This window comes from Miniopterus schreibersii, assembly GCF_964146895.1.
Source record: "Miniopterus schreibersii genome assembly, chromosome: 3".
Lineage (NCBI taxonomy): Eukaryota > Metazoa > Chordata > Mammalia > Chiroptera > Miniopteridae > Miniopterus > Miniopterus schreibersii.
Window position 1 is genome coordinate 6991655 of NC_138103.1, and position 25009 is coordinate 7016663.

Below are 25009 nucleotides of genomic sequence, written 5' to 3' on the forward strand. Positions count from 1 at the left end.
AAAATGCTTAAAACAGCTACCCTGATTCCAGTTATTCCTAGAGCCCTGGTGTATTCTGGACATATTCTTGTCCTCATAATAAATTCCCCGGTCGGGCTTAAACCTTCCATTTCCGGGGCTCTCCACGGAGCGTCCTTTCCCTTTGCACCCCCTTATTTGGCTTTGGCGCCACAGGGAAGCGGCGCACCTGCGCTCTCCCCGCTTTCTGCCCTCCGTCTCTTTCACCTGGTGCAACCTGGTAACTACACCTTTAAGATGCTTGGCGGGGGCAGAAGAATTTGAGGGCAGAGGCCTAGGGGTGCAAGCTTCAGACTTGCTCCTATTGGTCCAGCCCGGGTAAGGGGCGGGCAATAGCCAAGTACACATAAGTAATTGGCCTTTCCTGCGGCTCCGCCCAGTGAAGCAATCGCTAACGCCTGTGATTGGTCAGGGCCTCTGGAGGCGGGCTCCTTGCTGGACACCGGGTTTTTCCTCCCAGTCTGGACAGCAGCTCGGTGGGCGACATGTCTGCTGTGGGTGGGGGGAAGCGTGGGGACACGGGGGGAGAAGGCGGCCCCTTCAGCTTCAGCCCGGAGCCCACGCTGGAGGACATGTAAGCCATCTTCGCCCAACCTGGGCTGGGGAAATCGCCCCCTTTCTCCTTTTTATTGGGGAGGGTCCCTCCACGTGGTCGGGAAGAAGGCTAGCAGCTGTGCTCGCGTCCCCGCTCTGCTGTCCGACCCGCGAGCCTTCTAACCTCATATTCAAAATGGGCTTAGCATTGACCACCAGAGGCAGGGGAAATGGACACGCCCAGTGGGTAAGGTTAGAACTTGCCCTGAAGAAATACCGGGTCCGATGCTACTTCCGCCTCGGCCCTCTAGGAGTGAGAGGTAGAATGGGGGCATATACGGTGAGAGGTGGAAGGCATTATTTCTTGCTGGAGGAAACCAAGAAAGACTTCTTAGGGGAAGTGCCCAAGGACCTACAAGGTCTCTCTGCAAGATCATAGGATTTAGATATGCAGAGATAGGGATGTGCCAGGTGGAGGAAACTGCCGAAGCAGCAGCAGCAGCAGCAGATGGAATGGTAATGAGGGTATTGTTAGGTTTCGATAGAGTTTAGGGTCTGTGTAGGGGCTTGCCCATTTTATAGTTCCGTAGAAAAGACATGACTTAACGCCATCCAAGGAGTTAGTTGCAGAATCCCATATCCTCATTACATATCAGAGATGCCTGGGCCCTGCTACTCCTCCCCCATCCTCTAACCCTGGGACCTGGGCTTCCACCCCTTTCTCCTATACCAGCCGCCGCCTCCATGCTGAGTTTGCTGCTGAAAGAGACTGGGGCCAGTTCCACCAGCCTCGGAACCTCCTCCTGGCCTTGGTGGGGGAAGTGGGGGAGCTGGCAGAGCTCTTGTGAGTAGATGAAGGGCTTCCTGGGAGAGTCTTGAGGTTGTGTTGGGGGGGGGGATGGGTGGCGGGAGGATTTATTTGATCATCAAATATCCATGGATTTAATTTCCCCTTCTCACTGCTAGGCTCTGTTCCTGGTGCTGGGGATACAGATGTTTGGCCAAGACAGAAGAATTTAGATATGCAGAGATAGGGAGGACAGTCCCTGCCCTCTAGAGGCACCCAACTTCCTGGGAGAGAAAACAGGAAGGTAGATCTTGATCTAAGAAGGGGCAGTGCAACCCTCCTTTATCTCTATCTCTGGGGTAGAAAAGAAGGTATTCTATAGAAGACCTACCTATGGCATTCCAGGCAGGGGCGACTACATGTGCATAGGTAGTGAAGTGGGAAAGGGCAAGTTAGATTCAGGGAGAACCCAAGACTCTTCCAGTGTAAGCTTCTCAAGGAAGAGCAAGGAGTTTGTATCTGTTTTATTCTCTGGTATGTTCCAAGTGCCTGGCACACAATAGACATTCAGTAGATATCTACTGAATAAGTGATAGAAGTGATAGGGCGGTAGAGGAGAGGGGTGGGATATGAACCCAGAATGATAAAATTGGGGTAAGGAATTGTTGGAGTTTGAACAGAAGACCTGACCAGATGTGAGTGGTAGAAAGAGCACGGTGTCAGCAGGGTGGATTGAATCACCAAAAGAATTAGGGCAGCCTGACAGGCATGGCTCAGTGGTTGAGAGTCGACCTACGAACCAGGAGGTCACAGTTCAATTCTGGGTCAAGGCACATCCCTGAGTTGTGAGCTCAGTCCCCAGTAGGAAGGTGTGCAGGAGGCAGCCGATCTATGACTCTCTCTCATCATTGATGTTTCTCTCCTTCTCCCTTCCTTTTTCTGAAATCAATGAAAACATAAAATAATAAAATAATTAGGGCAGGGAGACCAGTGAGGAGGCTGGTGCAGATCAGGCCAGAGATGGTGAGGCCTAAGCCCGTGAAGTCACAGTGAGGGCACAGAGATGTGTGTGAGGGCAAGCTGTTCATTTATTACAGATTTATGAGCATCATCTGTGTGCTTGGTCTTCTAGAATCAAGAGATATGGCTTTCCACAAGATAGACATTGTTCTTACCTTCATAGTGCAAGGAGACTGACAATAAATAAGCAACCTAATTTTAAAACATCAGGAATTGTGATAAGTTCTAAGAGGAGAACACCAGGTTGTTAGAAAGAAGGAAACAGGGAGAAGACTTCTGAGAAAGTGACATCTGAGCTAAGACCTGACTAACAGGAAGGAGCCAGCCATGGGAAAGCTCTAGGGGGAGCAGGGAGAAGATCATTCAAGGCAAAGGGAGCAGTAAGTGCAAAGGCCCTGTGACAGTTTGACCTGTTTGCAAGAGAAAAAGCCAGAGTGACTTTTAGGTGGGGGTTAGGGAGAGTAGTGGGTAATGATATTGGAAGAGGCAGGAATCATTCAGCTCATGTAGGACATGGAGGGTATGGTCAGGGGTTTGGATTTTATTCCAAGCACAGCTAGGGGAGTTTTAGCAGGAGAGGGACAAAATGTAACTTGTGCTTTTAAAAGATGATCCTGGGCATGAGTAGAAGATGAATTAGCAGGCTTCTCCAGTGGTCCAGGTCTGAGATTTAGTCTGGGGTGGTAGTGGCTAGGGCTAGAGAGAAGTAGAATTGGGTCTGGACAAGTGAAATGATCTCTTGCCAACTCTGGCTCAGGTGGGGACACAGATGTCTGGGTGACTCATCTGTTAGTGTCTTTTCCTCACCCTGACCTCCACGGGCCCTGATGGGTTGAATTGTCCTTGGAGGAAGTTCCTAGGGTGTGGGAATTCATTGCTGCAAGGACTGGGGTGCTCTAAGAGATGGAGCCCATTGTCCTAGCTAGCATATGTATGTGTGTGCCTGTCTGTGTGTTCCACCCCCAGTCAGTGGAAGCCTGATGAGGAGCCTGGTCCCCAAGCCTGGCCCCCTAAGGAACGGGCAGCTCTTCAAGAGGAGCTTAGTGATGTTCTCATCTACCTGGTAGCATTAGCAGCCCGCTGCCGTGTGGATCTTCCGCAAGCAGTGCTCTCCAAGATGGACACCAACCGGCGACGCTACCCAGCACACCTGTCCCGTGGCTCTTCCCGAAAGTATACAGACCTGCCCCATGAGGCCACCTCTGAAGACCAGACTGGGGGAACTGCAGACCTTGCCTGTGAGTCCTCAGGTCAGGCCTAGAAAATGAGCCCAGGATCTGCAGTCAGCATGGCATCTGAGAACAGACAGGGGCCTGGCCATGGAACCTCATTCTAGTTCTTTCCTAACAGATCACCTGCCTGGGGTACTCACTTCCTGAGGTGTGAGGCTCAAGAACCTCTGGAAGACAGCCTCTTGGTATCTTTCTTTCTCAATAAATGTTTTGTTTAGGAACCTCTAGATTCTTTCTGGGGTGGCTGGTAGAGGCCGTCTCAACAGGTGCTAAAGAGGGGCACCAGGGTTGCTTCTGAGCCCAACTCCCTTGTTTCTCTATTGTAGCTCCCAGCTGCAGGGCAGAGATCTGATTTCTAGCAGGTTCCCTGAGGGATCTCCTGCAAGTTTCCTTCCCCTTTTGGGGCCTCTAACAGATTGGAGGCTGTACATAGCGTTAAGAGCCCAGATTTTGGAGCCAGACCATCAGGGATCAAATGCCATCTTTCGTTCTTATCGGATGATGTCCATCTGTTTCCTTATCTAAAATGAAAATAATAGTATCTGCCTGATAGGGTTGTAAAGTTTAAGTGAGTTATTACTGTCAATAGAGTGCTTAGGACAGAAGAACTAGAACTTTGTTAAGTTTGCAGTGATTATCTGTCTTTTCAACTCAAAATTTTCAGAGGCCAAGAGCAGGAAATGTCAACAGTTAAGGTAAGCCTGGGTCCTCCTGCACTGAGCCTCAGACCCCAGCACAAGCTGGGGTCAGGATGGGGAGCAGAACAGGGCTTCCACTTGGGCTTGGGCCTCTGGCCCCCTGCCCTGCCCTCCCAAGATCAATTTCTCGTCCCACCTCTATACCTGAGGACAGCGTTAGGTGCGTATGACTTACCCGTTGTGACGCCAGGCACATAACTTACTTTCCGGAGATGCTCGGGGCCTGCCTCCTCCATAGGGTGGGGTAATAATGGCAAAGGACCAGTCAGTTACTTTTGCTGCCCTCATCCTGCGTCCACATCAGTAAAATGAGGCGCCCCCCCTTGACTGGCCTCATTCCTATTAGTGGCCTTATCCCTCTACCAGGGACCTCTCTTGCTTCCCAGGTAGAACAATCCAGATTGGAACTGCTTCAGCTTTGTAATCCCAAACCCACCCTGCTCCCTACCAGTGAGAGTTGGAGCCTTATCCTTAGGTCTGATTTTATTCCCTCCCCTTGATCAGTTATCTCCTCTCCATATAACCAACTTCTCTCCCTTTCCATTAGCCCTCCCACTAGCACGAAAATGGAGTCTTCTCCCTATAGATAAAACCAACAGACTTTCTCCAGCTACTTCCCTCATACTGTTCATGGCCAGGCCTCCTGAAAAGGGTTGTCTACACCCACCCACTCCTTCCGTTTGTATCCTAACCCACTCAAGGCTGGATTTCACCCCTCTCTCCAACTGAAACTGCTCACCACTACCCCAAACTCCTACAACCAGTGGACACCAGAGCAGAAGCTGACTGAGGTGACCACTCCCTCTGTGAAACATTCCTCTAGTATTCCAAACAAGGCATTTTAAATTTATCTTTATTGTCGAATGTATTACAGATATCCCCTTCCCCCCCCCCCCATTGATCCCCTCCACCCTGCATCTGCCCTGCCCCCTCCACCCCACACAAGACATTTCTGGTCTCCTACCTCTGGCTGTTCTTTCACACGTTCTTCTGGATGAGGTCTCAGGCACTCCAGAACTGATATCCCCAAGCTTTTATTTCCAATCACCTCTCCGACCCCTCCACGTTTACCTCAGATTCAGCACGTCCAGATTGGGGGTAACAACTGCTGCCACTTCAACTGTCTTACTAATCCTGAACCATCTGAGACACTACCTGTGGTCATCAAAGACAAGAAAATGAAGAAAGCCCCACCTTCCTCATCCTCAGAATTCTAGCTCCTTAGTATGTCCACTCCATCCATCTGCTCCCATCCCTCAGGCTTCTTTGCTGCCTTGAATCCTTTCACCTGGCATCTAAGTTCCCTAGTGGTCTATCTCCTGCCAACCTCCTTGCTCTGTCCCTCTCCTCCCGCCTTGGGACGTCTGCAAGCTCTAACAAGCCTGGCATGCACTTTCAGGGGCTCTCCCTAATTCCACAACCCCATCTCTCAGCCTTCAAGACCAGCTTAAACCTATCACCTCCAAGAAAAGCCTCTCTAAACTCCAAGACTGCATTAAAGACCTAACCAACAACTCCCCGTCATAGTAAATGACAGTGTACTGCAAATGCTTGTCCCTGCTCTGCCATCCACTGGCTGTCAGAACCTATTAACTCATCTGCTGAAATGGAGATATGATTTACCTAACTCTGGGATCTGAGGATGACAGTGAGCTAATAATAATAAAGCACATCGAGCCTTTCACATAGTGCAATAAAGTATTGTCTGTTCACCACACTGAGCTCCAGGATGTTTGTGGCTGCTCACCAAAGCTCTGCAGAATACAGTGCCTGTTGGAGCACGAATGTGCTATATTTATGGACCCTTCCAGATCAGAGGTTATGAGAACATAACCAAGGGCCGAGTGTGGGGTGACTCCACACACACACAAACCCAGTTCCAGGAACCCCTTTGGGCTTATAGCCCCACTTGGTTCAGTGACAATTCACGTAAGCCACCTAGGCCTGGGAAAACCTCAACTTGGCTCCTCTCCCAGCCACCTCATTCACAGACACGGGAGGGGTGAAGATATAATACTTTATTCACTAACACGGGCTGAGGATTGTAGTGAGGGGGAAGAGGCCACAGTTTCCAGAAATCCCGGCAGGGGATTCGCCATGTCTCCCAGGTCCAGGGCAGTCAGTCCTGCCATGTCACCCTTCCCCAGACCAGGGTGGCCTTGAGTCGTCCTTCCAGGTCAATTCAGCCCCTGGGGTTGGGGCCCTGGCATGCTCCTCCACAGCCAGGCACTAGCACGCTGCAGCGACAAGAAGGGTGCTCATCTAGCCTCGCACTCTGGGCAGCGCTCAGTGGCAGTGGTGGCCTTGGCGCCAGGCGGTAGCTTGAAGTCTCGGCCACAGACAACACAGATGTAGAGACGGCGCAGCATGTGCGCGCGACGGTGGCGGATGAAGTGCGAGCTGAGGCGGAAGCGCTGGCCGCACTCGCCACACGGGTAGGGCCGCTCGCCCGTGTGCGTGCGCGCGTGCTCCGCCAGGTTGGAGCGGTGGCCGAAACGGCGGCCGCACACGGCGCAGCGGTGCGGCTTCTCGCCCGTGTGCACCCGCCGGTGCTTGGCCAGAGCCGAGCTCTGCGCGAAGCGCGTGCCGCAGTCGGCGCAGGCGTAGGGCCGCTCGCCCGTGTGCGTGCGCCGGTGGCGCGCCAGGCACGAGCTGCCGCCGAAGGCGCGGCCGCAGTCCGGGCAGGCGTAGGGCTTCTCGCCCGTGTGCACGCGCAGGTGCTGTGCGTAGTTGGAGCTCTGGGCGAAGCGGCGGCCGCACTCCGTGCACGCGTATGGCTTCTCCCCGGTGTGGCGCCGCCTGTGCTGCCGCAGGTTCGAGGCGGCTGAGAAGCACTTGTCGCACTCCGGGCACTGGTAGGGCCGCTCGCCAGTGTGTGTGCGGCTGTGTTTGGTCAGCGCCGACTTCTGCGAGAAGCCCCGGCCGCACTCGGGGCATTCGAAGGGCCGCTCGCCAGTGTGCGTGCGCAAATGCTTGGCTAGCGTGGACCTGCGCGCAAAAGCGCGGCCGCAGTCTGGGCACGCATGTGGGCGCGCAGGGTCGGCGGGCGGCGGTGGCGCCTGGCTCCGGACCTGTGGGGAGAGGGGGGACGGGTCAGTCCTGACCCATAGGCCCAGGAGCAAGGCACCTGAGGCTCCGTAAGCTGCCCACGCTCAGTTACCCATATGGAAAACAGGACAGCAAGGGTGCCGGCCTCATAGCACTGTTGTGCGCATTAAGTTAGATCCTGCATTAATGCACATTCTAGCTATTTTTTTGTTAATTCAACAAATATTTGTTAAGGGCATTCTAGGGTATTCTACGCACTAGGGAAATTCATTATTATACTTTTAAAATTCGTGCTTTCGCGAATGGACGAGCAGTGATGGTAAAGGGGGGCGGGGGCTGCAAATTTAAATAAGGTTAACAAACTACTGATGTAACATGAGCAAAGAACTAAAGGAGGTGAGAAGGGTACACAGCGCTCAGCAAGACCCTGAGGCAGGAGTTTTGCCAGATAAGACCCAGAATGGCAAGAAAAAATTCTTAAGGCAGAATGTACAACTGGGGTATAATAAATGGGGTGGTCCTGGAGGGGATCTCTTAGCTTAGGGCCTTGTAATATGAACCAGATAGGGAACCATAAGAAGAGCTGTTAACATGGAGCAGGGACATGACCAGATCAGACTCATTTGAAGGCCTCCATATCAGGTTGCTGGGGTTGTAGGAGGCTAGAGGGCAGCAGCCGGAGCCCAGGGAGGAGGCTACTGTACCGCAGTCATCAGGCAAGAGAACACAGTGGCTGAGACCCAGGAGACAGGTGAAAAATGAAGGTGGTGAGAAGGGGTTTGCTTCTGAATATATTTTTGCCATTTGAGGCCACTGACTTGATAAATAAGATTAGACATGAGATGTAAAGAAAAGTCAAAATTACACCAAGGATTCTGAATTTAGAACTACAAAAGTGGAATTGCCCTCTGCAGACATGAGGATGGTGGCAGAGCAAGTTAAAAGGTGAGATCTGTTCCAATTCACATCTCTACTTCTTGACACATCTGGAGCTCAGGAGATAGGCCAAGTTAGAGATGCTAATTAGCAAGACATCAGCCTACAGATGGTTTTTAAAGCCTTGAGACCGAATGAGACTACCCAGGGAATGGGCAGAAAACCAGGGAGCAAGATGAGGAGCAGCCAGTGAGGTAGGAGAAGATGGTGTCTTAGAATCTAGGCCAAAAACAGATCCAGGCTTTTCATTTTTTTAACCCTCACCTAAGGATATTTTTTCCACTACTTTTTAGAAAGAATGTAAGGGGGAAGGAGGGAGGGGGAGAGAAACATCGATGTGAGACAAACACATCAATTGGTGACCTCCTGCACCTGCCTGCCTGGGGATTAAGCCTGCAACCGAGGTACGTGCCCTTGGCTGAATTAGAACCTGGGACCCTTCAGTCCCCAGGCCAACGCACTAACCACTGAACAAAACCAGCTAGGGCCAAATCCAGGTTTTTAAATAAACCTTTAAGACCCAGCACATAACATTTTTTACGCTGTGAAGATGGCAGAGATAAAACCCAAATACTATTCTGAGGTCTAAATTGAAAATGAGCCAGTTTCATGAAGCAGGGCTTTTAAGATAAAATCAGAAAAAGAAATGTTTTGTAAAAAGCAGGTGAAGGGAGCACGTTTTATTAACACTGTATTGTGTTAACATTTTGAATTAACAGTAGAAGAGGAATATTGAGGGCAATAGTGCACCCGTCTTAGAAAAGAGAAGGCTCATCCAGGGAAAAGTGATGTTGAGTATCTACTGGGGGCCAAGCAATTAGGTACATTAATGACCAAGCGAAATACCTGGCACATATTAAGGACAAGACAATGTTAGCTTCTCCCCATATCTGAGCTCCACAAAGTAGTTATCACAGTCTTATTTTATAGATACGGAAACAGGTTAAGAGAGAGTGACAGTGATTAGTTAAGGGCTTTACTTTCCTTTTTTTTTTTTTTTTTTTAAAAAAATAGTTTATTTAGATTTTAAGAGAGAGGAAGGGAGGGAAAGAAAAAAACATCAATGAGCTGCCTCCTGCACTCACCCTGCACCCTACAGAGGATCCTGCCATAACCTGGGCATGTTCCCTGGTCAAGCAACCTCCTCCAGCATGGGCAACGCCCATCCCACTAAGCCAGGCCAGCCTGGTGGAGGATTTTACTTAAGATCTTAAGTTGCAAGGAGGGCAACTTCAACGCCTTGAAGATCAGAAATCCGGTTTAAACTGCGTATATAATAACACTATAAAATTTCAACAATGCTAGTTTATGTACATTATTCTATTAAATCTTCCTGTCACCTCCTTGAGTCAGGTCTTATGCTTTGATAATTAAGAAAATGGGCTCAGGTAGATTAAATTCCCAAATCCAGTGGGATTCAGGACCCTTACTTAACTGGTAGGCTACTCTGTGCTTCCCTGCCCTTGCACAGCCAAGATGTCACAGAGGCTGGACTCCAAGTCCCCAGCATTTTCCAAGAGGGATTCAAAGTTAAAATACAACTTGATACCTTAAATCAAGAAACTTCCCAGAATGCATTTGGAACAGTCAGAATTCAAGGTCACACTTTCCAGTATTGCTCTGGGTTTGAAATCTATTGGGTATGCCAGCCATTGTGGAGAGAACTTTTCTTATTATACCTACATTTTTCCTGGCACTTTTTCTTTGGCACCCTCTTTAAGATGACTTTGACCATCCTGAGCACTTCCTTCTGCTGGGCTCACTGACTTAAGAAATTCTTCCCTCAGGGACTCTTGGTCCCTGAGGCTCCAGGAGGTACCTTGGGTGCCCCAGGAAAAATCTTGGTAAGGGCTGAGGCTAGCCCATTAAGACCCCAGGCAAGTCACTCCCTTCCCAGGTCTCACTGAACCAAGGAAGGTGAGGTAGGCTAGATGAGATAAAAATTTCCCAGCTTGAGGTATGCTCACATTGCAGGATGTGAGAGGATTCTAAGTCCTCTGTAGTCACACTTTTATCTCATTTAATCATTGTGCATTTATTTTCATGGATATTAGAAAAACAATGGAGCACATGAAACCCACAGGTTCATCAGTATTATTTTTTGGATGAAAATGAGTATAACAAAAACAATTGAATCCATCTGAAAAAAGCATTAAATAAATGAGCACAGCAGGTAAGCAATGTACAAGCACTTGAAGCTCATCAAATACCAGACTAGGTGGTCATTAAAGGCCCTCACATGTCTTAAATTCTACAACTATTAGATTTAAAGTGAGAATAAATGGTATTTGCACATGAGGGTCCAATGGGGATACAGTGTAGTACAGTAATATGATAACCCAAGTACTTGAAGTTAGTGATTTTGTCTTTCTGTTTAAGTGTTTTTTTAACTAGAGCGAAGTTCCCAGGTTCCTCCTCAGCCATTACTTTTCTAATTAATAATAACTACCATGTATTGAGCTCTCTGTGCCAGGGACTGTGCTAAGTGCTTTTCACCCATGTACTCGTGTTAAATTCTCACAACCCTTTGGGTTCGGTATCTCTAGCTCCATTTTATAAATAAGGAAATAAGACTCAGAAGTAAAGTGACTGATTGCCCAAGGCCCTGCAGCTAATCAATGGCCGAACCAGGGTCTGACCTGGAAGTCTGTCATCACTCAAAACACCTGTTCTCTTAGGCATCCTGCAATTCCATCTCAGTGACAAGTTTGAGGTCACCTACACAGGGTGCATCCCTCCCCTGGGCTCCTTGCAGAATCCACCTTCTTCTTCAAAAATATTTTTATTGACTTTCAGAGAGAAAGGGACAGTGAAAGAGAGGGAGAAACATGCACGTGACAGCACAACAGTGACTGCCTGCCTCCTGTACGCCCACGACTACGGTTCGAGCTCAAAGGCCTGGCAAGTGCCTGATCGCGAATCAAACCAGCAACCTTTTGCTGCATGGGAAGATGCGCAACAAACCAGTCTGGGCAGATGCCCCATCTTTCGGTGCTAAGTGCAAAATACCATCCCTATCCTCTAGCTCCTTGCTGCAGGAAGCGTGGTCCACAGACCAGTCATATCAGCATCACTGGGGCCTTGTTAGAATCTCAAGTCCCACCACAGACCTACTACATCAAAACCTTCACTTTAACAAGATTCCCAGGTGATCTGTACCCATGTTAGATTTAAGACACTTCATCCAGAAGAGAGGAGAGCAACTCCTGGGGAAAGCAGGTGGAAAAGTGAAGAGGGTGTTACCGGCTGAAAGACCACCTGGGCAGTCTTAGAGGTGAGAAAGGGTCAGGTCTGTTTGAAGCTGGGGCATGGCAAGGGTGGGTGTTGGGTGATGAAGCCAGGACATGGGGTCAGATGGTATAGAGCTTTGCATGCCAGGCCTAGGAGCTGAGACTTGATCCTGAGGGAAACAGGAACCACTCAAAGGCTTAAGCCAAGAGAGAGAGGACCGAAGCACAGAGTTCTGAGAAAACCGTTGTCTTCATTAAAGAGGTTGGACTCTCACAGGCAGTGAGAGAATGCTTCAGCGCCCGCGTGCAGCATAACGCAGGCCTGTCCCGGACAATGACTGGCCATGGGGCTGGGTGACAGCTGAGAGTTACAGGATGTCAGCACTGGAAAGAGCTTCGAGATCACAATTTTCACAGAAACTGAGACTCGGGGAAGACACACAGCAAGTTTATGATCTATCTTGTGGGCACAGCCCTGTGCTAAATGTTTGTGGGATGTGTGTGAGGAATCCTCCTCTCCACCCTCCTCCTCCAAATCAGTCACCCAGGTAATGCTTACTCTGGCCTTCAAAACTTCCTTCCATTACCTCATTTTACAGATGAGAAAGCCAGGGCAAAGCTGATAAATGGTGGAGCTGGGATCTGAACCAATGCTTTTTCTGCTACATGGACCTCTTAGCGTCTATCCTACCTACATCTCATGACTAGCCATGCCACCCTCCTCCATCCCATCCTTAGCTCCAGCCAGTCCAATCAAGGTTCCCAAACATCCCCTCCTTCCTGTCTTGTCTCCACATGGCCTGTTCTTCCCACAGCAGCCAGTAAATCTTCTAAAGAGAAAACCCAATGTCCCTCTTCTGATTGAGGCTTCTGGTGGCACCACATAACCTCACACAGGGTGTTCAATTCCTGTTCTGGCCTCCATACCTTTAACTCTCTGCCCATCTCCTCTGAGCGTCTGCTTTGCTGTTTCCTCCTCCTGGAATGCCCGTCCTCTGCCCCATTTGCCAGATCCCCACTAAGCTTTCTCTGTGAAGCCTCCCCCACTGCCTTGAGTTGTCTGCCATGCACCCTCTGTCTAGGCCTCCATGTCGGCTTCTGCTTTCACCCCCAGCCCCAGGATTCAGTCCAAAAGGCCTTTGATAAAAGTGAGTTGAAAGATCGCCCAAAGGACGACCTAGACCAAGGTCCTAAACTTCACAAAGAAGAATAATGACAGCAGCAAATATTTACGTAGTGTTTATTATGTACCATACACAGTTCTAACTCTTTACATGTATTAACTCACTTCATCCTCACAATGCTAAGAAGTAGAGGCTGGTATGATTTTCCTTTTACAAATGAAAGTGAGGCACAAAGTGCTTAAGCATCTTGCCCAAGATCTTACAGCTGGTAAATGATGGAGTTGGAAGTCCACCCTAAGCCCTGGAGTCTGAGTTCTTAGCTTACAGTTGGAATGGGGAGATCAGGAGACCCACAGGCCCAGAAGAGGCCAACTAACTAAGCTAGGATGATGGGCCAAGGAGGCCTGAGAAAAACACACCTAAACAGTTATTTCCACTGCTAGAAGAGGCCAAAGCAGCTAGCCCCCGCCCCCAGGGCCCACCCACCACACCCACAAGGGAGCAGCACAACGTTCTTTCCCTGGGAACTGGCTCCCTTGCAGGAAGAAATCAGAGCCTGGGCTCAGAGACCTGGCCCAGCCAGAGTTCCCCAGCTGTAGGCAGGGTTGCAGTAACTGGGGGAGAGTTCTGTAGGTTTCTGGGAATTGTGGCAGTTCGGGCCTTGAATGGGAAAATCTAACTCATATTCTGATATTAAAACTCTCTTTAAACCTTCATCACCCTCACAATAAATCCCAAATGCCCTACCTGGCCTGCCAAACACGCTAAGCTCATCCATGCCACAGCATGACTGAACCACCTGCCCTCACTTCTCCCAGTGCCCCACTCACTCCCTCTGGGCCACTGAAAGGCCCAGGTCTTCTGCCTGGAGTAGTCACTCACCTCACCCCGCACTCTCACTGGTCTCAGATAAGCCACCTCTTTACTAACTGTGAGACCTTGGGCCAGTCACCAAACTGTCAAGCTTCCTGGGACTGAGTTTCCTCACCTGTAACATGGAACAAATACTACCTATGTCACAGAATTGAGGTGCTTAAAACAGTGTCTGGAGAATAATAAATGCTACCAAGACTCAGGGGTTACTGTTCCCTAAGCAGATCCTTCCCTCACCCCAGGTCTGCATTAATTTCCCAGCTCTGGGCCTCCAGCCTGGTGCCTGCTCTCATCACCTAGGACTGTAGCCACCTGGCTGCTTAGCAGTCCAACACTGCCACACATCAGGCTCCCTGGGGAAGCAAAGAGAGCATTTACTTGGAGCCCCCAGGGGCAGTGGGCAGGAGGATGGGTTGCTAACCCTCAGGTTCTAGATTTGAGATTCAGGGGAAAGCAGGGGCAGGGTCCCTGGCTTCTGTGTGACCAAGGCTGGGCCGGGACCAGCTTAGGGGCAACAGGGCCTCGGGGTGGGGGACACGTACCTCCTTGTTGTCCATGGGGATCTTGAGTTTCACCACCTCATACTTCGCCTCGCCCTCCTCCTCCTCACCCTTCACCAGCAGCACCATCTCCTCCTGCATCTCCTCCTCCTCCTCCTCCTCCGTCTGCTGTTCGCCGGGCATCTTGGTGTCCTAGGGCGGGCAGCTGGGTCAGAAGCTCAGGACCCACCCCGCACCATGGCCGTGGCCCAGGCCAGGCGATTCGGCCGCGGCTTTCCTAGCCCGACCCTGGCTTCTGGGTCTGGCGCTCCCCCCTCCCGCCCCAGCTCGGGCCTAGGCACCAACCCTTCCCCGGGACCAGCTCCGAAGACACTGGGTCACCCACTCCTGGTGGCATTCAAGGCCTTAACAGTTCGAATCTCCAGTCCCAAGGAGTCCCCCCCTCCCCGCGCTGAGTCACCCCTCGGCGCCGGGGGCGGCGGCCGGGAGCTCCAGGGCACCGGCTGGAGCCGGATCGGGCCGGAGACCCCGGGGGCGCGCACTCACCGGCCGCAGGTTCAGTGCAAGCTCAACTCCAGGCCCGGCCCGGCGGTTGGGCGCTCAGAGAGGCCGCGGCTCCGGGGGCGGGGCGGGGCCTCGGGTAGGCCTGTCATTGGTCAGAACACCTAACCCCACCCCCTTGGGGAGGGATCCAGAGGACCCAGGCTTCAGACCTCAACTGCCCCGGGACTGTGGAGGGTCTAGAGCTGGCGCTCTCCGCTGTCCCCGCTGCCAGGACCCCGTCCGCTTAACCCCGACTCCGAAGGGCCTCGCCGACCGGCTGTAACCTACCTTCCCGGCTTGTCTCCCGCGGCCGGCGGTCTCCGCTGCAGCCCAGCGCGTCCGCTCCGCCCAAAGTAGGCCACGTGCGCTCCGGCCCCGGCCCCGGCCCCGGCCCCGGCCTGGGCCTCGCGCTGGCGCCCCGCCTGGAGGGCGGACCCTGTTGCCTGCTCAGCTCTTCCCTTTTCTCTTTTTCTCCTTTGCCTTCTTTTCCGGGCTCCTGTTCTCTGGGATATCTTACCCCTTGAATATATACTTACGAAATCAGCCACGACAAAAAGCCACCGTGCCCTGTCTATGCGCCAGTGTTACGCTAAACGTTTTACAAACCTAAATGTATTGGGGTAAAATATCGCCACCCGAAGTCTAGTCTCCTTCAGACACCACATATTCGACCCCCTTTATCCTCTTCCTCTCCCCCCATCCCTTGCCCTGTGTTGTTTGTATCTATGATTTTGTTGATCTCTTTTGATCTACACAGAGGCGGGTCCATTTTACAGATGGGCTCATTGAAGTTCTGGGAAGTAAGCTGATTTGCCTAAATTATACAGTAAGGATTCTCATAGCATCCCCCAAAACCCAGTAGCCTAGGGGAAAATTGGTACCTCACAGGCCAAATCCAGTCCACAGAGATATCTTGTTTGACCCTCAGGGTGTTTTTACATTTAAAAATTAGCTTAAAAAAAAAAAGTCTTTTAGAAACTTTCATTTCCAACATTTCAAAATTGGGATATTTCATTTAAAGTTTCTGTATTTCCTATTTCTCTTGAAAAATATATCTATTTCTCCCTTTTTATTCATGGGGCAACTAAAAGTCAGAAATGATGAAAGAAGGGAAATAACATTTCACTAAATGTTTAAAATCCCTACCTTGCCTCTTTACAATAGCTCTGTGTGGGAATCAAGAATATCTCCCCGCCTGGCTGGGCGTGACTCAGCAGTTGAGCATCAATCCAGGATCCAGGCGATCAGGGTTTGATTCCCGGTCTGGGCACATGCCCGGTTTGCGGGCTCAATCCCCAGTCGGGGGCGTGCAGGAGGCAGCCGGTCAATGACTCTCTCATCATTGATGTTACTCTCTCTCTCCCTCTCCCTTCCTCTCTATGAAATCAATAAAGATATATTTAAAAAAAAAAAAAAATCTCCTGTTGCCCAGTCGGGGTGGCTCAGAGGTTGAACATTGATGTATGACCCAAGAGATCCAGGTTTGATTCCCCCTCAGGGCACATGTTCGGGTTGTGGGCTCACTCCCCAGTGGGGGGGGTGTGCACCATTGATGTTTCTATCTCTCCCTCTCCCTCTCTCTGAAATCTATATATATATAAAAAGAATATCTCCCTTTGACAAATGAGGAAACTGAAGCTTTGTTCTAAGTCACATAGCTGGTAAGTAGCAGATTCCAAAGTTCATGTTCTTTCTATTGCACCAAAGTCTCTCTCAGAAATGAAGTTACTCAAGGAAATTGGTAGCAGAGCTGTTACCAGGGAGACAGGGAGACCTTAGTTCTTGTCTTCTTGAGGGAAAGATTTCAATCAAGAGACAAAGTGTAGAAAGTAAGAATTTATTGGCTGCAGCAAAAATATACTTAGGATGGTGAAATAAGGAAGGGTATAGACAAAGCAACAGGAGAGCCTAGGCCGGGCTGCTCTGGCTCACTGAGAAGTCAGAGAGAGAAGGGGACAGGTTCACCTTGGAGACAGGTTCTGGGGTTAGCCTAGGATGAGCTGCCACTGCCCATTGCTCCCCTGGTTGAAAGTCACATGGGATACCCTTGGAGATGGAGATGGAGATGGTGTGCTCCCCTAGAGGAGCATGCTGGGACCTTCATTTTCAGGGATTGTAAAGGCTGGGCATTTAGGGGAGATCTTAGGGGCAGACCAATAGAATATTCGTCAATTTTATGCTGATGTACCAAAATGAGGTTTATTCTCTTAATTTGTCTGTCCTTGGGTGTGGTTGGCAAATGGCACTAATTGGGTTTCTGTTATCTGACTCCCTGAGTGGTGTGATTTAAGCTATTTACCCTCTAGCTGGGGAGGAGAAATGCAAACCATCTACTCTTGAATGTCCTTGGTTTAGGGAAGATAGAATTTACTAGGTGACTGCAAACTGCTGTTTAACTGTCTCAGTTTCCCTATTCCACTTGTCCTGGAATTTCCCTGGTTTCCTAATATACTATAACAGAGCCAGGACTCAAACCTGTGCCTCAGTCTGCAGAACCCAGAGCATAATTTGATGTTGGGATTAAATCTGGTCAAATTTTTGTTTTTCCCCAGAGCTGGGAAAAGGCGTCAAATGCCTGGATAGTCACACTCAAGATCCCTAAGCCACTTTGATTGTGTTCCTTCTCTCAAGTAGTCATTGAGCCCAACTATATGCCTGGCACCATTGTAGGTATTGGAGATGCAGTAGTGAAGGAGGCAGACAAGAATCTTGACTACTGTGGTCCTTCTAAGGGTGTAAAAAAATGTAAACAATAAGATAATTTCTGATCCTGATTAGGTGCAAGGAGGAAATATAGCAGGAGGATGTGAAAGGGAGTGGTATGGTTGGGGACTTCTTGAATGTGGGCAGGGAAGGCATCTGTGTGGAAATATTATTTGAGATGCCTTGAATGAAAACATTAGCCATTTGAAACTCTGGAGGAAGAGTGTTCTAAAGAGAAACAAAGAGGCCTTAAGGTGGGAAAGAGTTTGGAATAACTGGGAAACAGAAAGAAGGCTGTGCCCTTGCTGGTGTGGCTCGGTTGGTTGGAGCACTGTCCCATGCATGGAAAGGTCGCCAGTTGGATTTCTGGTCAGGGCAAATACCCAGGTTGCCAGTTCTATCCCCAGTAGGGTTTTGTGCAACTGATTGATGTTTTAGTCTCACATCGATGTTTCTCTTGCTCTCTCCCTCTCTGTTCCTCTCTCTTTAAAATCAATAAAAGCTTGTACACTCTATTGAGGATTAAAAAAGAAAGAAAGAAGGCTTGTGTGCCTGAGCCAATTAAGTCAGTGAGGGGAAATATGGAAGATGGAAGAGAGCTAGGCATGGACCTGGTCATGGCTGGAACCCCACCTCTAACAAAAGACAAGGCCTGCTTGCCCTGATTCAGAGAGTCAGTGAGGAGACTTGGCTCGGAGCAGTGAAAATTCCTACTGGAAGGGCCTTCTGCTTTGGAAGGACTTTGGAACGGATGCTTTGGAAAGGACAAGGATTCTGTTCATTTGCTCTACAAACATGTACAAGTGTCTACCTAGAATTGGAGCTAGTTCCTGTTCTTGAGAATCTCATAGTCTGGCAAAGAAGATTGTGATACAAATTACACATGAGTATATATAAATAAATTTTATATATACATGAAAAGGAAACTAGGTGTTCTGGCAGAATAGTGGGGTAAGTGAATAACCCTGTTGAAGGGAGTGGATTTGGGGTACAGGCCTCAATGAGGAGACAAATGGGAAGGACCTTCAAAGATGAGTGGGAGCTTGCCAGATTGACAAAGAGGTAGGAGCTTGTGAGATTGTAAATTCTCTCCTGCCCTGGCCAGTTGGCTCGGTGGTTAGAGCATTGGCCCATGGACTGAAGGGTCCCGGGTTCGATTCTGGCCAAGGGCACGTAGCTCGGTTGCAGGCTCGATCCCCCGCCCTGGTTGGGGGGGAGTCGGGGAGGCAACCAACCCAATCAGTGTGGCTCTTTCACACTGATGTTTCTTTCTCTCTCTCTCTGAAAAGCAATGGGAAAAATATCCTCAGGTGAGGATAAAAAAAACTCCTGTGAGGAGCAAGCACATCATGGTCCACAGACACTTCACCAAAGTATTTAGTGAGGCCTACTGTGTGCCAGGCCTCTTTTAGGACTGGGAAATAGAAAGTCGGTTTTGGAAAAGTCCTTCTCTTACTCATTCCTCTGCATTTCACTATTTGCCTTCAGCCTCACTAGAACTTCAGTTCTTGAGTCCCTAGGACTTGGTGCTTACTCTTCACTCTGCCTAGAACCCTCTGCCTCCTGTCCCATCTCCCACTGCCCCCTTTCTTAGTTTATTCCACTTCTTTGGAGAGGCCTTTGGATCACACAGGATTCTCTGCTGCATGTGCACTTCCTGCATGGTCCTTTCTACACTTGAAATCACTCGTTTAACATCAATCTTCTGCATAGAAACTGAGGGCAGAGACTTGGTCTTCTATCCCCAGGAACCAGCACACGCCAGGTAGTGCTGCTGAGTGACTAATTATCCTCAAGAAGCTCTAGATGTGTTAAGTGTTCAGATGAAGGGGATTCTAACCCAGGATGGAGGCTCACAGAAGGCCCCTGGGAGGAAGTAATGCTCCAGGTGTTTGGACTGCAGAGGTTAATCTAATAGTGTGTGTGTTGGGGGGCGGGGGACATTCAATGAAAAGAAACAACATTTATGAGTCACAGGGCTGAAACCACACAAGTGGAAGGCTTGAATAAGGAGTTCAGTTTTACAGAAGACATGTGAACATAGGCAGGGTTTTTAACTGGGGAATGACATGATCAGATGTAATTTTACAAAGTTCACTGCAGGCGGGCTTCAAGGCCACTCTTGTAAGGAGAGGAGACAAGGAAAACCAGCAGGAAGGATCTTCCAAAAGCCCCAGAAGACCTCCATTTAGGCCTATGGGTTTGTGTGCCAAAGCCTCCAAGAATCTCAGGCCTGAATGCAAAGCTGTAGGGTTCTGAGTGTGTATAATAACTTGGGGGAGGACCAGGAGGAACCACACTGTAACAATCTTTTATCTGTTTCTGGGCAGGCCTGTCTGACTCTCAAGGGCTTCCATCTGGGTACCATTCCAGCATGCAGACTCACGGGGACACCCAGCCAGTGCGGCTGCAAAGCAGCCTGGAGTTTCATTTCCTAGGCAGATGAACCGCCCTGGCCTTTTCTGTCCCTGGCCAGTCATATTGGTTCCTCACCCCTTCCTCCCCGTTGACACCCTCCTTGGAAAAAACTAGGAACTGGAGTCCAGCTCCTAAAGACCCGTGGGTGGGTGGGAAATATGGTTGCCTTTTCCAGGTGATAAAGAGGTATCCCCTTTGTCTTCTCTCGGGGATGGGCAGCCAAATGACCTATTCTTTGTTTTGAATCTTCACCCAAGAATATATATATACATATTTTTTTTCCCATTGCTTTTCAGAGACAGGGGAAGGGTGAGAGAGAGAGGGTGAGAGAAAGAGAAACAACAATGTGAGAGAGACACATCTATTGGTTGCCTCTATACTCGCCCTGACCAGGGCTGGGGATCGAGCCTGAAACCTAGGTGCATGCCCTTGGCAGGAATCCAGCTGGAACCCTTCGGTCCACAGGCCAATGCTCTAACCACTGAGCTAAAACGGCTAGGGCGAAATGACCTATTCTTGACAAATATAAAAAGAGTCCCAGGGAGGCAGGGTTTCCTAGTAGAGCATCGGCAACAGGGCCTTCTATGCCTGTACTAGAATGGCTGGCCACAATTCTCCCTTACTAGTGTTGAACTTTAGATAAATGGCATCACAGTTTATGTATTATTCTATAACTTGCTTCTGATTCCCAACACTTTGTTTTTGATATTACTCATATTGATTCTTAGACCTATAATTCATTTTCACAGATAAATAATATTCTACTGTGTGATTATAGTATATTTATTTATGTAATCTCCTTTTAACAGACACTAGGGTTATTTCCAGTGTTTGGCTGTTATAATTATCCTTTTTTTTTTTTAAGAACAGTAAATGGGTTTGTTATTGTTCAATTTAGAGAGAGAGGAAGGAGCATGGGAGGGGGAGAAAGAGAAACATCTGCTGGTTGCCTCCCCAGTACACTCCCACCAGGGATGGAAACAGCAGCCTGGGTATATCTGGGTATATCCCTCTTTTGTGAATCGAAACCAAGACCTCTCAGTGTAGGGGACAACACTCCAAGCAACTAAAAGACACCGCCCAGGGCTGGATTTGTTTTTATAAAAAACTTTCCAAGATATTATAAGTTTTGTGAATTTAAATTTGGGTTCCTATATTTACATTAATGGTACTGTATGATAATAGGATCTATCATTTATTTTGAGTTTACCATCAGCAGGAACTATGTGAAGAGCTTTACACACATTTAAAAATTTTATTCTCATAACAATCCTATCTGGCATGTATAATCTTCAGGTGAAAGGACTATTTTACAGGAAATAGAAACTGAGGTTCTGAGAGGTTAGACAATTCACCCAAGGTCAAGTCACCCAAGCCAAGACCGCAACTCAGTCTAATTCTAACATTCAAGTTCCTTCCAGTTCAATCCATGCCTTAATACTGTGTTGTGCACTAATAAAAACCCAGTGTAATGATGGACTCTAAGATTTATAAGTAGCTCCTATATCTTTTATATTTTTAATTATGGCAAAATACACATAGCCTAAAATTTCCCATCTTGCCCATTTTTAACTGTACAGTTCAATAGGGTTAAGTACATTCCCACTGTTGTGCAATCCATCTGCAGCTCTCTCACATTCTTGTACATACATCCTGGGGCACGTGTGTCAGATTTGCTCCAGGTATGTCCTATGGTGGAAGTGCTGAGGTGGTCCACCTATGGGGGGAATGCATGGCTTCGCATATGTTCAGCTTTATCAGTTAAGGCAAAACTCTTTCCAAGATGGTTGCGCCAATTTATACTCCCATAGGCAGTTACTTACTTTTTTTTTTTTTTTTAAGTATGTAATACATTCAAATGTTTTAAAAATGCTCTTTTTAAACTTCCAAATGTCAAAGGAACAAAAAGGCAACACAATGGAAAGTCTCCCATCCCCTAAGCACCACATCCCCTTCCCAGAGGCAATCGGTATGACCGGTTTCTGGCGATGACCCTTCCAGAAAGAGGCTATTGCATCGAGCTCCCCCTTACAGCAGCTTCCATAGCACTGTTCTGAAGCTTGCTCGTTTCTCTAAACAAGCAGCACAGGCGGTGTAACCGGGGGGACTCTGGAGCAGATTGGGCACATTTACTGCTCCACGGTAAAATGCCCGTAACCTTGAATAGGTCATTTAATCGCTCCGTGCCTTATATTCCTTATTTGTGAGCTGTGGAAAGACTCCTAATTCAAAAGTACCATGAGAAATTAGTAAGTATGGTAAAGCATTTAGAACTGTGCCTGTTAGAACCCTAACTATTAGCAATATAATTACCTCAATGCTTCCTCATCCCTTTTTCCACTTGCTTGGTAGCTTATTATATTAATGCACCACAATTGATTTTAATCATAACGGGTAAACACTTAAGGTGTTTCCAGTATGCTGATATTACAGCAGCGCAGCAATAACGTATCATTTTCCGCTCACGCTGGTCACTACACTGCAGGATCAAGTCCTAGAACTGGAACTGCTGGATCAAAGGTGTTATGTGCAGTTATACCTTAATAGATATTGGCAAACTGCCCTTCATGGATACATCGTAGATTCTCGCATTTATTAACGTAAAGAGATTCAGACACTTTAGAGGAGGAGAGACCTGGGTGAGCTGCTTTGTTGTTCGCATGAGTCAGCTGCTGCGGGAGGGAAGGTGACTCCGCAGACAGCTACTGGTGGAAACGGCACCGGAACCCACGCAGGTGTCCGGAGTCCTAAAATGCTTTAAAGCCCTTTTTAACATTTCATTATTTTGATGCGGCAGTTTGCTTATGTAATTTCTTGTTATTCTTTCCGATTTTCTCCACTGGCTACTTTTTCCTGCCCTGGACTGATCCTGTGCGCTGTCAAGCGACCCTTGGACCCCTGGCCGGCTGGAGGTTTGCCAAGCTATCGATCCTCCTTCTCTTTCAAAACGCTGTCCTTGGAAAGCTGCCCCTGGGTGGGGCAGGGTTCCGCCAGCCCCTCGCGGGAGATCCTTTCAGTCACCGCCAGGGGAGCGGACCGCCGCGCTCAGCCCCCGCGCAGCCGGGGCCAATTTCGCCGTTGGCGGCGGGTTTGTGATGCGCAGGTCTCCAGGCCAAAGGAAGCCCGCCTCTCGGTGGCGAAGCGGTTATTGGCTGAGCGGGCTGTCAATCACCAGGGCAATAAATACCGGAGGCGCGGGCTCCTCGGTCAGGAAGGCCGGGAGCGCGCGGCGTGCCTGGAGTTCCCTGCGCGAGCCGCGCGGGTCGCCGTCCCCGGAGTCGGATCTGACTGTCGATACTCGGTAGTAACTGGAGTAGATAAGAGGAGGGGCCCCTCCCGTCGTTCCCTCCGGGCCGGGCAGGCGTGATGGCAGACACCGCAGCGACGGGTGCCAGCGGGGAAGCGATGGCGGCGGCGGCGGCGGCAGGTTCCGCGGGTCTGGCGGGCTTGTCTCTGGGTCACGGCTTCTCGAGCTACCGGCCCTTCGAGCCCCAGGCGCTGGGCCTGAGCCCGAGCTGGCGGCTGACGGGCTTCTCCGGCATGAAGGGCTGAGGCTGCAAGGTCCCCCAGGAGACGCTGCTCAAACTCCTGGCGGGACTGACGCGGCCGGACGAGCGGCCCCAGCTGGGCCGGGCCCTGGTGGGAGGCCCTGAGGAGGCGGCCCGGGAAGCCGGCCTGGCGGCCGTGGCCGAATCCAGCCCACCTTTCCCCGCCCTGGGCATCGGCATGGACTCCTGCGTCATACCCCTGAGGCACGGAGGCCTGTCCCTGGTGCAGACCACGGACTTCTTTTACCCCCTGGTGGAGGATCCCTACATGATGGGGCGCATCGCTTGTGCCAACGTGCTGAGTGACCTGTATGCCATGGGCATCACCGAATGTGACAACATGTTAATGTTACTCAGCGTCAGCCAGACTATGAGTGAGGAGGAACGAGAAAAGATCACCCCGCTCCTGGTCAAAGGCTTTCGGGACGCTGCTGAGGAAGGCGGGACTGCGGTGACTGGCGGGCAGACTGTGGTAAACCCCTGGATCATCGTGGGCGGGGTTGCCACGGTGGTATGTCAGCCCAATGAATTCATAATGCCGGACAGCGCAGTTGTCGGGGATGTGCTCGTGTTAACCAAACCCTTAGGCACCCAAGTCGCTGTCAATGCCCACCAGTGGCTGGAGAACCCCGAGAGATGGAGTAAGATAAAGATGGTGGTCTCGCGAGAAGAGGTGGAGCTGGCCTATCAGGAAGCCATGTTCAACATGGCAACCCTCAACAGAACTGCTGCGGGGCTCATGCACACGTTTAATGCCCATGCAGCCACAGATATCACAGGCTTTGGCATCCTGGGACACTCTCAGAACCTTGCGAAACAACAGAGAAATGAGGTGTCCTTTGTCATCCATAATCTGCCAATCATTGCCAAGATGGCTGCCATCAGCAAGGCCAGTGGGCGCTTTGGGCTCCTCCAAGGAACCTCGGCAGAAACTTCCGGGGGCTTACTGATTTGCTTGCCAAGGGAACAGGCTGCTCGCTTTTGTTCTGAAATCAAATCTTCCAAGTATGGAGAGGGTCACCAAGCATGGATCGTGGGCATTGTGGAGAAGGGGAACCGGACGGCCCGGATCATTGACAAGCCTCGAGTTATTGAGGTCCTACCTCGTGGGGCCACTGCTGCAGCGCTTGCTCCTGACCACTCCAATGCGTCTTCTGAACCCAGCTCCTGAGATGGGATAGCAGAAGTACTTTGGACCGTGGAGCCTTTGTACACAATCAGGGATGATTCTGAAGAGCTGATTTTAAGAACATGTTTCCAAAGAAGGCTGCCTGCTAGTAGTTTCAGTTGCCAGGTGATTTGAATCAGCCGATCATAAGCTGCACATCCCAAGGCCAGAAGTAGCATTTTGGACTTCAGGGGACGGTTGTTTAGTTTGGGCTTAGTAAAGGAGCAGAAAAACCTGTTTCCTCCTTCCAAGAGCTAAATGAGGCTGTTCCAGTTTGATGGGATTGCAAATATATATATAGTTGAACCAATACTGTTGATAAATATAAATTGTTAAGAAAGATCTTATAATGCAATGTCAGGTTGTTTATTAGATTTTTTTGAAATACTCTCTCTTTCCTGCTCTGGACAAGAATTGAGCAGCTTGTCCAATGACTGGGAAAGGAGGATGTGAACCATCTGACTTGGTCTCTGTTAATGATGTCTCTCCCTCCAAACCCCTTTAGGGACTGGGAGAGGCAGAGCAAGCCCTAGAGCCCAGGCCTCAGTGGTCATTAAGATGTTAAATTTAGTGCTGAAAATTCCTGATGATTGAATCAATAAAGTGATTTCTAGTGAAATAAATAGAAA

General features: G+C 49.6%; 3 protein-coding genes across 3 annotated transcripts; 2 read left to right on the plus strand and 1 right to left on the minus strand.

Annotated features, from left to right (window-relative positions):
- The first annotated feature begins 434 nt into the window (after positions 1-434).
- Positions 435-3818, plus strand: DCTPP1 (dCTP pyrophosphatase 1). The gene is made up of 3 exons (XM_081132270.1): positions 435-592; positions 1286-1396; positions 3326-3818. Exons 1-3 carry the CDS (start codon positions 504-506, stop codon positions 3618-3620), a joined length of 495 nt encoding a protein of 164 aa, XP_080988396.1. The 5' UTR covers positions 435-503; the 3' UTR covers positions 3621-3818.
- A 2474-nt stretch (positions 3819-6292) lies between these two features.
- LOC308554754 (uncharacterized protein) lies at positions 6293-14927 on the minus strand. The gene is made up of 3 exons (XM_081132271.1): positions 14832-14927; positions 14043-14192; positions 6293-7360 (listed from the first exon to the last, which is right to left on the minus strand). Exons 2-3 carry the CDS (start codon positions 14181-14183, stop codon positions 6548-6550), a joined length of 954 nt encoding a protein of 317 aa, XP_080988397.1. The 5' UTR covers positions 14184-14192; positions 14832-14927; the 3' UTR covers positions 6293-6547.
- A 6582-nt stretch (positions 14928-21509) lies between these two features.
- Positions 21510-25009, plus strand: LOC308555463 (selenide, water dikinase 2). The gene has a single exon (XM_081133792.1). It carries the CDS (start codon positions 23391-23393, stop codon positions 24381-24383), a length of 993 nt encoding a protein of 330 aa, XP_080989918.1. The 5' UTR covers positions 21510-23390; the 3' UTR covers positions 24384-25009.

Coding starts and splice junctions, on each gene's coding strand:
- DCTPP1 (XM_081132270.1), top strand. CDS start 504: ATGTCTGCTGTGGGTGGGGGGAAGCGTGGGGACACGGGGGGAGAAGGC. Junction 593..1,285: donor GAGCCCACGCTGGAGGACAT/GTAAGCCATCTT, acceptor CTCCTATACCAG/CCGCCGCCTCCATGCTGAGT. Junction 1,397..3,325: donor GGGGAGCTGGCAGAGCTCTT/GTGAGTAGATGA, acceptor TTCCACCCCCAG/TCAGTGGAAGCCTGATGAGG.
- LOC308554754 (XM_081132271.1), bottom strand. CDS start 14,183: ATGCCCGGCGAACAGCAGACGGAGGAGGAGGAGGAGGAGGAGATGCAG. Junction 7,361..14,042: donor TCCCCATGGACAACAAGGAG/GTACGTGTCCCC, acceptor CTCTCCCCACAG/GTCCGGAGCCAGGCGCCACC.
- LOC308555463 (XM_081133792.1), top strand. CDS start 23,391: ATGGACTCCTGCGTCATACCCCTGAGGCACGGAGGCCTGTCCCTGGTG.